Source organism: Rhincodon typus, unplaced genomic scaffold (genome assembly GCF_021869965.1).
Source record: "Rhincodon typus isolate 14 unplaced genomic scaffold, sRhiTyp1.1 hic_rhity00000051, whole genome shotgun sequence".
In the NCBI taxonomy this organism is placed as follows: Eukaryota; Metazoa; Chordata; class Chondrichthyes; order Orectolobiformes; family Rhincodontidae; genus Rhincodon; species Rhincodon typus.
Genome location: NW_025965689.1, coordinates 332,842 through 344,155, shown reverse-complemented (window position 1 = coordinate 344,155; position 11,314 = coordinate 332,842). Strand labels below are relative to the sequence as shown.

General features: G+C 42.7%; 3 protein-coding genes and 1 pseudogene across 6 annotated transcripts in view; all 4 read right to left on the bottom strand.

The window, feature by feature from the left end:
* LOC109926824 overlaps positions 1-1,647 on the bottom strand; it is a 162,587-nt pseudogene extending 160,940 nt beyond the window's left edge.
* The window catches only part of LOC109929682 (histone H2B 7-like), an 823,479-nt gene that overhangs the window by 555,096 nt on the left and 257,069 nt on the right, over positions 1-11,314 (bottom strand). The window lies entirely within an intron of this gene.
* LOC125488138 (histone H2B 7-like) overlaps positions 1-11,314 on the bottom strand; it is an 844,706-nt gene that overhangs the window by 576,335 nt on the left and 257,057 nt on the right. The gene's annotated exons all lie outside the window — the stretch shown is intronic.
* Positions 8,372-11,314, bottom strand: part of LOC125488132 — a 52,762-nt gene continuing 49,819 nt past the window's right edge. The window contains exon 4 of the mRNA XM_048621019.1: positions 8,372-8,764. Coding sequence (XP_048476976.1) covers positions 8,655-8,764 — 110 coding nt within the window. The 3' untranslated portion in view covers positions 8,372-8,654. The remainder of the gene's footprint in view (positions 8,765-11,314) is intronic.

The following is an 11,314-nucleotide window of genomic DNA, read 5'->3' as shown; positions in this document are numbered from 1 at the left end:
GTAACACAGTATGGAGCTGGAAGAACACAGCAGGCTAGGCAGCATCAGAGGAGCAGGAAGTTTGACATTTCAGGGCGGCATCATTCTTCATTAAGAGGGTCCTCTCATAATACTCTGGCCTGCTGTGTTCTTCTAGCTCCATACCATGTTATCTCTGACTCCACCATCTGCAGTTCTTGCTTTCTCTAAGTAATGGTGGAGAGTTGCTTTTTGGACCAGAGGCCTGTGACCAGCCGTGTTCCACATGGATTGGTTCTGGGTTTAAAACAGAAGTTGCTGGAAAAGCTCAGCACATCTGGCAGCATCTGTGAAGACAAAATCAGAATTAATGTTTCTGGTCTGGTGACCCTTCCTCAGAAGGTTCTGGGTTCTCTTTTTGTTTGTCATTTATATAAATAATTTGAATGAGAATATAGAAGGCATGTTAGTATGTTTGCAGCTGACACCAAAATTGGTGGTATTGTAGACAGTGAAGAAGGTTTTCTAAGAGTTCAAAGGGATCTTGATCTATTGGGTCAATGGGCTGAAAAATGGCATATGGAGTTCAGTCTGGATAAACGCGAGATATTGCACTTAGGTACAACAAACAAAAAGGGCTCACACAATTAATGGTAGGGCATTTGGTAGTGTTGTAGAACCGAGGGACCTAGGGGTGTAGGTACATAATTCTTTAAAGTTTATATCACGTATAGATAGGATTGTTAAAAAGGCATTTGGCACACTTACCTTCATTGCTCAGTTCTTTGAGCATAGGAGTTGGGACGTTATGTTGAGGTTGTACAGGACATTGATGAGGCCTCTTCTGGAATACTGTGTCCAGTTCTAGTCGCCCAATTATAGGAAGGATATCATCAAGCTGGAGAGGGCAAGAAGAGATTTACCAGGATGTTGCCAGGGATGGAAGGTTTGAGTGATAAGGAAAGACTGGATAAGCTGGGACTTCTTTCACTGGAGCATAGGAGGTTGAGAGGTGACCTGATAGAAGTTTATAAAAGAATGACAGGTATAGATAGAGTTGATGGTAGTTGTCTTTTCCCTAAAATGGGGAATTTCAAGAGTAGGGGAACATTTTTAAGGTGAGAGGAGAGAGATTTAAAAAATACTAAGGCAAATTTTTTACACAGAGGATGGTTCACGTGTGGAATGAACTTCCTGAAGAAGTGGTGTATGCGGGTATAATTACAATGTTTAAAAGACATTTGGATGAATATTGAGTAGGAAAGGTTTGGAGGGATAGGGGCCAGGAGCAGGCAGGTGGGACTAGTTGAGTTTGGGATTATATTCGGCTGGAGTGGTTGGACCGAAGCGTCTGTTTCCATGCTGTATGACTCTGTGATGGGAGATTGTTATTCAAGAAGGGAACAAAGGATAAACCAGAAAATTACAGGCCAATCTGTCTCACCTCAGTGGTGGGGAAACCATGAGAAGCGATTCTGAGGGACAGAATTAAGCTGCACTTGGAAAGGAAGTCATTAGTCAGAAACCGTCAGCGTAGTTTTGTTAAGGGGAAGTCATGTCTGACCAACTTATTTTTTGAAGAAGTAACCAGGTGTGTAGATAGAAAATAGAACATAGAACATTACAGCGCAGTACAGGCCCTTCGGCCCTCGATGTTGCGCCGACCTGTGAAACCAATCTGAAGCCCATCTAACCTAAACTATTCCATTATCATCCATATGTTTATCCAATGACCATTTAAATGCCCTTAAAGTTGGCGTGTCTACTACTTTTGCAGACAGGGCATTCCACGCCCTTACTACTCTCTGAGTAAAGAACCTACCTCTGACATCTGTCCTATATCTATCACCCCTCAATTTAAAGCTACATCCCCTCGTGCTAGCCATCACCATCCGAGGAAAAAGGCTCTCACTGTCCATCCTATCTAATCCTCTGATCATCTTGTATGTCTCTATTAAGTCACCTCTTAACCTTCCTCTCTCTAACGAAAACAGCCTCAAGTCCCTCAGCCTTTCCTCATAAGACCTTCCCTCCATACCAGGCAACATCCTGGTAAATCTCCTCTGCACCTTTTCCAATGCTTCCAAATCCTTCCTATAATGCGGCGACCAGAACTGTACGCAATACTCCAAGTGCGGCCGCACCAGAGTTTTGTACAGCTGCAACATGACCTTATGGCTCCGAAACTCAATCCCTCCACCAATAAAACTTAACATACCGTATGCCTTCTTAACAACCCTATCAACCTGGGTGGCAACTTTCAGTGATGTATGCACATGGACACTGAGATCCTCGACAACATTGTCTTTTTCCTGTATGAATACTGACGAAAAATATTCATTTAGCACCTCTCCTATCTCTTCGGACTCCACGCACAACTTCCCACTACTGTCCTTGACCGGCCCCAATCTTACTCGAGTCATTCTTTTATTCCTGACATACCTATAGAAAGCTTTAGGGTTTTCCTTGATCCTACCTGCTGAAGACTTCTCATGTCCCCTCCTGGCTCTTCTTAGCTCTCTCTTTCGGTCCTTCCTGGCTAACTTGTAACTCTCAAGCGCCCTCTCACGCCTCATCTCTACATAAGCCTCCTTCTTCCTCTTGACAAGAGATTCAACTTCTTTAGTAAACCACAGTTCCCTCGCTCGACCACTTCCTCCCTGCCTGACAGGTACATACTTCTCAAGGACACGCAGTAGCTGTTCCTTGAACAAGCTCCACATTTCAATTGTGCCCAGCCCCTGCAGTTTCCTTCTCCATCCTATGCATCCTAAATCTTGCCTAATCGCCTCATAATTGCCTTTCCCCCAGCTATAACTCTTGCCTTGCGGTATATACCTATCCCTTTCTATCGCTAAAGTAAACGTAACCGAATTGTGGTCACTACCACCAAAGTGCTCACCTACCTCCAGATGAGGGCAATTTATTCAACATAGTATGCTTGGACTTCACCAAGACTTTTGATAAAGCCCCACAGAGGAGACTGATAGCAATTGGAAGAGTCCATAATAATCAAGGTAATTTGGCTGAGTGGTAAGAAGCAAACAGTGATTTGTGACTGGAAGCCTATGTCCAGTCGGGTTCCACAGGGATCAGTGTAGCGGCCCCTCCTGTTCGTGTTTATATAAGTGATTCAGAATGAATGTTGGGTGTTGATCAATAAATTCTTAGGTGATATGAAAATTGGTGAGTGTAAATAGTGAGGAGGACAGCCTTCTGAAGAAAGGTTGTGCAATTTAGGCCTATACTCTTTCAAGCTGAAAAGAATGAGAAGCTGTCTAATTGACGGGCTGAAAAGCATTGAGAAAGTAGAATTAGAAAGGATATTTCCTTCTGTGGGACAGTCTGGTGTGAGACGTTATAGTTTTAGAATAAGATTTAACACAAATGAGAAATTACTTCTATTATAGAGTCTGTGGAATTAACTATCGCAAAATGAGGTGAATACTGGGACATTGAATAAATTTAAGGAGGTAATTTAATGAGTAATTAACAACGGGTTGGGGGGGTATGGGCTGCAAGCAGGAAAGTGCAGTTGGAGCGGGATGAGATCAGCCACAATTTTATTAAATGGCTGAATTGCTATTCCTGCTGCTAATTCTTTCGTTCTTAGATTATGGCAGGATATAGACGGGCTGATCAGTAGCAATTGGATTTCAATCCAGGTAAGTGTGAGGCAATGCACACAGGCAGGGCAAACGAGTGAATGGAGTACATGACGAACAATGTAGGACTGAGGATCAGAGGGACCTTGCTGTGCTTGTCCATCTGTCCCTTAAGGTAAGAGGACAGCTAGCTAAAGGGGTTAAAAACCAAATGAAACACTTGCCTTTATTAGTCGAGGCATAGAGTTTAGGAGCAAGGAGCTTATGCTGGAACTGCATATACAGTTGCTGAGGCCCCAGCTAGAGTGTTGTGTGCAGTTCTGGAATCAACAGAATAGGAGGGATGTGATTTCACTGGACACAGCACAGAGGAGATTTACCAGAATGCTGTCTGGGATGGAGAGTTTTAGTTATGAAGAAAGGTTGGATGGACTGGGTTTTGTTTTCTCTGGAGCAGAGGAGATTGAGAGGGGCAGGGTTGAGATGTATAACTTAGGACAGGCATGGTGGATTTCAAACCTGGATTCCCTGAATTTCTGAATTAATACCATTAAACCAAGGCATTCCCGAGAGGTTTATTTTATTCCCTATGTCTTGATCCTGCTCAAAGGCCTATACACAGCTCCCATCATGGTCTTTTCTTCCTTTGCAGTTCTTCAACTCGATCCATGCAGATTCTACGCCTTCTGACATTATATCACTTTTTGCTCATAGTGTAATTTAATTTCTTATGGACAAAGCAACATTACCCTCCTTGCCCATCTGCCCATCCATTTGATAGGATGGTTATTCTTGGATGCTCAGTTCCCTGCCCTGAGCCACTTGCAGCCAAAATGAGTGTTAGGACCCCAGCTATTCACCAAATATGTTAATGATTTAGATGAGGGGAACTAAATGTAATATCTCCTCATTTGCAGATGACACAAAGCTGTATGGGAGGGGGAGCTGTGAGGAGGATACAGAGTTGCTTCAGTGTGATTTGGACAAGTTGAGTGAGTGGGCAAGTGCATGGCATGTGCAGTTTCATGTCGGTAAATGTGAGTTTTAGTCTCTTTATTTGAGGAAGGAGATTCTTGCAATAGAGGGGCTGCAGTGAAGCTTTACTGGGCTGGTTCCTGGAAGGCAGAACTGATGTCTGAAAGGTAGAATTGGTGAGGGTTGTATTCACTGGAGCTCAGAAGAATGAGGGGGTATCTCACAGAAACATAAAATCCAAACAGGACTAGACAAGGTCGACACAGAAAGGTTGTTCCCGATGTTAAAGGCTTTCTAGAAATCCAAAAGGTTCATGTCCACTGGATCTCCTTTGTCTAGCTTGGTCATTACCTCCTCAAAGAATTCTAACAGATTTGTCAGGCATGACATCTCTTTGACGCAGCTGTGCCGACTCCGCACTATTTTACCATGCACTTCCAAGTATTCCGCAATCTCATTCTTAATAATGATCTCTAAAATCTTACCAACGACTGAGGTCAGGCTCTCCCACTCTTCTTAAACAAGGGTGTTAGATTAGTTACTTTCCAGTCCTCTGGGATCCTCCCTGACTCCAGTGATTCCTGATAGATCACCACCAATACGTCTACAATTTTCTCAGCCATCTCCTTCTGAACTCCAGGGTGTAGTCTGTCCGGTCTGGGTGATTTATCCACCTTCAGACTTTTCAACTTCGCCAGCACTTCCTCCTTGGTGATAGCCACAACCCTCACCTCTGCCCCCAACCCTCTTGAAGTTCTGGTATTGTTGCTGATGGTCTTCTACTGTGAAAACTGATGCAAAGTACCTATTCAGTTCCTCCACCATTTCTTTGTTAGTACTTCTCCAGCCTCATTTTCTACTCTTGTCTCTCTTTTACCTTTTAGGTATCTTAAAAAAAAACCCTTGCAGTCTTCTTTTATATTACTAGATAGGTTGCTCTCATATTTCATCTTCTGTCCCCTTATTGTTCTTTTTGTGATCCTCTGGCTTTTAAAGGCTTCCCAATCCTCTGTTGGTGGCACAGTGACTCAGTGGTTGTCACTGCTTCTTCTCAGTGCCAGGGACCTGGGTTTGATACTACCCTCGGCCAACTGTCTATTGGAGTTTGCACATTCTCTGTTTGCATAGCTTTCCTCCCACAATCCAAAGATGTGCTGGTTAGGTGGATTGACCATGTTAAATTGCCCATCGTGTCCAGGGATGTGCAGGGTTGCTGAATTAGCCATGAGAAATTAAGGGTTACAGTGATAGGGGAGGGGTCTGGGTCTTGGTGGGATGCGCTTTGGAGGATCAGTGTGGAATCGATGGGCTGAATGACCTGTTTCCATACTGCAGGGATTCTATGATTCTGGCTTCCCACTAATCTTCACCACATTGAATGCTTTTTCTTTTGCTTTTATGCTGTCCCTGACTTCCTTTGACTGCCATGGTTGTCTCATCCTGACCTTAATTTTTTTTTTTTTTAAATCCTTGGCTGAACATCTGCTGTGCTTCCTCATTACCCCCAAAAACCTCTGCCATTGCTGCTTCACTGCCTTCCCTGCTATAGGTCCCTTCTAACCAACTCTGGCCTGCTTCTCTGTCGTGTCTTTATAGTTAACTTTGCTCAATTATAATGGCATTACATCTGATTCAGTCTTCTCCCTTTCAAACTGGAAAAAAAAGTCTATCAAATTCCCTCAATATCCTGTCTTTCACCTTGAAATGATGTCCTATTGACCCTTCAACTAAAGGGAACAGATGCTTCCCATCTGCCCTGTCCATGCCCCTCATAATCTTATAGGAACAGGAGTAGGCCATTCAGTCCCTCGAGCCTGTTCCACCATTCAGTGCTGATCTGTCACCTAACACTGGAAAAGTGCCTTTAGCCCATAGAATTGAGCTACAGCGAGTCGTAGAGTCATACAACATAGAAACAGGCCCTTCGGTCCCCCATGTCTGTGTCAACCAACAAACACCAAGCCACACTAATCCCTTTTGCCTGCATTTAGTTCAGAGACTATTATGCTCTGGCATTTTAAATGTTCATCCAGATGCTGTTTAAATATTGCGGATGTACCTGCCTCCACCACCCTCTAAGCCAGCACATTCCATATTTCTACCATCCTCTGGTCATTCAGAACAATCAGAATTGATGATGAGGAAGCAATGTAGAGAGGAGTTAGATTTTACTGAATCCAGGAAAATGAGGGAAAACCTAAATTGCATATGGATGGTAACTCTCAGATTTCCATTCTGGTGCTGCAAGAGGACTGAAGAATTGCAAACATTCAGCATGTTCAAAAAGCCAAAGTAGGACAGTAGCTTAACTTCTAAATTCTAGAGGGAACAAAGCCATCCGCCAAAGGAAGCAAGCCAATTAGATTGGAAATATCAAAAATGACCAGAATAGGAAGCTGTGAATGGATATTAATTTCTGTGGAAGTGCCTGGAGCTTTTGAGAATTTTTGAGAGGATTGTGGTAATACTTGTGATTCAATTGTGGTAATGCCTGTGATTCCTCCTTTTGGGAAGCATATAAGTTCCGTTTAGTTAAAGGGTCAATAGGACATTGTTTCAAGGGGAAAGACAGGAAATTGAGGAAATTTGATCATTTTTTTTCACCCAGACAGTGGTGGGATGCACCATGTGGGAAGGTAACTGAAGCAGGAAATTTCACAACCTTTAAGAAAAAGGATGATCACTTGAAACATCATATTGTCCAATTGTTACTCAGGGAATTAAGAACTGAACCTGAATGTATAGGATGCTCAGTAATGAAGTCTATGGATCTGTTAAGTGTGCTTGTTATTCTTTATCAATTCATTTCCTTCCAATAAAGATTTTCATTTTGTTAATAATGTGAAATCTTGTACCGCAGTTCTTAATGTTAAACCAGGGTTTGGGAATTTCTATTTAAACATTAACAGTCCCCACGTAGAGTGTAAAATAAAGCCCAAATTTCTTTGCAAAATCAATATTTCGACAACAGTTTGCTCTTCCTGTACGAGTATGTGCTTTTCCTAAGCTTCACGATGTACGAAAGCAGGACTGAGAGATAGTAACTTGCTTCAAGCTGTCTCCTGACAAACAAACGTGTGGTGTACTCGCTTGTGAGGGTATTAATCACTCATTAACTTAACAATACAGCAACTCAGGCAGGAGGATTAGAGGGGATGTGAGGAAAATTTTTTTCACCCACAGGGTGATGGAGAATTTGGAACTCAAAATCTGTAAGGGTGGGAGAGGCAGAAACTTTCATCACATTGAAGAAGGATTTAGATGGAAAACTTGATGCTAGAGACAAAGTGGTGGGAACATGGGATTAGAATATTTAAAGGGTTGTTTTTGACCAGCGTGGACGTGATGGGCCAAAGGGTCTTTTTCTGTGTTGTAGACCTCACTGACTCCAAATGGGTTTTTATTCAAAGCCACAGACTCTGTGGGGCCATTAGTTTATTGTTGAATTGAATTTATTGCAAACAAGTCAAAGGCCAGCTTTTAAAATATTCTGTCACAAAGCATCTCTCTCCCTCTCTCTGCCTCACAGTGCCAGGGACCCGGGTTCGATTCCACTCTCGGGCGACTGCTTGTGTGGAGTTTGTACATTCTCCCTGTGTCTGCGTGTGTTTCCTCCAGGTGCTCCGGTTTACTCCCACAGTCCAAAGATAGGTAGGGTAGGTGGATTGGCCATGCTGAATTGCCCATAGTGTTCAGGGTTGTGTAGATTAGGTGGGTTACAGGGGGATGGGTCTGGGTGGGATGCTTTGAGTGTTGGTATGGACTTTTTGGGTCGAAGGGCCTGTTTCCACGCTGTAGGGATTCCATGATCTATGAAATATCATGTGGACTGAATAGATGCATTTAAGGCATGCCAATAACACAAGGGTAATCAATGGAATGATGCACTGATAATCCTTGCAGTTCGAGACTGGGAGGGGATCAGTGGTGATCAACAATGCAAGGTCAATTTTGGCTTCGAGAGACTAATTACAAGCTGTTAATTATACGCATTTGTTTGGAACTCTTCTCAAAACATCTGGTTTTGTCTGTTTCAAATCACCATCGTCCATCCGCAGTTCTTTGTTTTATGTTACGACTTTGGAGAGGCTTCGCGTGAAAATTGCACAAGATAGTTCAAAGGACAAAAATCCTTCCTTCAGATGGAGAGATACAAGATGATGGAGTTTCCCTTTCGAAGAAATTCAGTTTGACAGGATGTTGGTGGTAGCGACTCAATGCCACGGCTGTTCTGGGGAAAATAGAGAGAGTTCTGGAGTTTCCGTTTGATAGAAATACTGTTGGGAAACTACATGATCTGCTTCAGTATCTGAGGAGTGGTGAATGATGCTGGACATTGTGCAATTATTGGCAAACATCCTACTTCTGACCTTACGACAGAGGGAAGGTCATCGATGAAGCAGCTGAATTAAATGTATTGGACAAACCTGCAGCATGAATAACTCAGCTGGTGTTCTGAACACTGAATTGAAAGGTGAAAGGGAGCTATTTTATTAAGTTGAAATGTTATTAAAATAAAATCGATATAGGTGAGATATAACAAAATAAGTTCAGATTATAATTAATAGAATGAATCTTTGACTGCCTCAGGACTCCTTTTGACAATTTCAGTTTTATTTTCAGAATTCTAAATTTTTTGCCATGCTAATTGAAACAAAAATTTAAATTCAGACAGAGCATTCAGGAGGCAGGAGGATGTGATTTTCCAACACGCTTGTTCTACCTGACAGTTTAACTCCAATTTGGCAATTCAACAAGGCAGCTCACCAGCAACTTTTTAAAGCAACTAGGGATGGTTAGTAATTGCTGCCCATGAGTAAATTAAAAAAAAACCCTATATGTCTCGGAGAGATAGATATACACAAGGCTAATATGTAAAATGTACATTCAGCTTTTCTTCTCCCAAGTGAACACTTTCTTCCTCAGATTTATAACAGCATATTATACAGCTTTTCAGATTTGACAAATTATAATGGTGCAAACTTAATTATTTTTGGAATTGATTTCAAATACACCTTATGCACATTAAACATTCCATTTACATGTAATTTCTTCAATGCAATCATGTAGCCATGGGATTTGTTATGGCTACTAACCCCTCGGTAATGGTAAACTTGCCACTCTTTTCGTTAGGGAGAGAAATGACTTGTGGTGAGTTTAATCTGAAGGTCAGCATGCCTCAAGTGAGGGGTAAGGTGGAGAAGGTGTGAGGGAATACTTGTGGGAGGGAAAGGGGGAGTGAGGTGATGGTAGAAATGAGTGGAAGGCATTTCTGAGGTAATCACATTCCTGAATCTGCATCAGTATCATTTTAGGAGCATCAAATCAGCCATGATCCTATTGAATAGTGGAACAAACTCGAAGGGCTGAATGGCCTCCTCTTTCAACAAATTTGGAAATATTACCATTTGCAACATCATCCAAATCATTATTAAGTTGTGTAGCGTTATGGGCCTGGTCCTTGTCACAGAGTCAGAGTAATCAAATCAGAGCCATTGAGTCATGCAGCACAGAAACAGGCCCTTCAGCCCACCCGTTTATGTTGACCAACAAACTGACCCCATTTTTCTGCACATGGTCTGTTGCTGACTAAGTCCTGGCATTTGAAGTACTTGTCCAGATGTTTCCTAAATGTAAGAGTACCTGCTTCCACCACCGTCTCAGCCAGCACGGTCCATATTTCTACCGTCCTTTGGATGAAAAATTGTTTCCTCACATCCCCTCTCAACCGCTTACTGCTCACCTTTAACTTATGCTGTCTGGTCTTCGACATGCCTGCCATGGGGAAAAGATTCTCACAATCTCCACTGTCTATGCCTCTCATACCTTTGCGGACCTCAATCAGATCCCCCCTCTGCTCCAGGGAAGGCAAACCCAATCTATCTCGTCTCTCCTCAGAACTCACACTTTCCAGCCCAAGCAACATCCTGGCGACTCTCCTCTGCACTCACTCTGTTTGTTATAATGTCCTTGCAATAGTGTGGTAACCTGAACTGCACACAGTATTCCATCTGTAGTCTAACCCATGTTTTATAAAGTTGCAACAGTCTCCCCTGCTCCTATGTTCTACAACCTGGCTAATGAAGCCAACCATCCTGCATGGCTTCTTCACCACAGTCTGCCTGTGCTGACATCTTCAGTGATCTCTAGACTCATGATGCTTCATGGTTGTGACACCACGTGAGGAGAGCTTGCCTCCTGATAATGATATATTCTTTTCTTATCTCTGCTTTCTCTATATGGAGCAATTTCCAAATCTTCCTATTCAATCCACCCTGTCCCACAGACTAAGTAATTTGTGATCATACTATTCAATATATCCAATCTCTTCCGCTGCAATTAAATTTGTTGGGATCCTGTGTGGGATTTTATGAAAAGCCTTCTGACAGGGTAGGTGATGGTCGAGTGGCATTATCACTGGACTATTAAACCAGAAACCCAGCTCATCTTCTCGGGACCCGGGTTTGAATCCCACCGTGGCAGGTGGTGGAATTTGAATTCAATAAAAAAAAGTCTGGAATTAAGAATCTATTGATGACCATGAAACCATTGTTGATTCTTGCAAAAACACATCTGGTTCACTAATCCCCTTCAGGGAAAGAAATCTGCCATCCTCACCTGGTCTGGCCGACATGTGACTCCAGACCTACAGCAATGCAGTTAACTCCCAGTTGCCCTCTGAAATGGCCTAGCAAGCCTTTCATTTGTACCAATCACTACAGAGTCTCAATGAAATAAAACCAGACGGATCATCTAGCATCAACCTCGGCACTGGA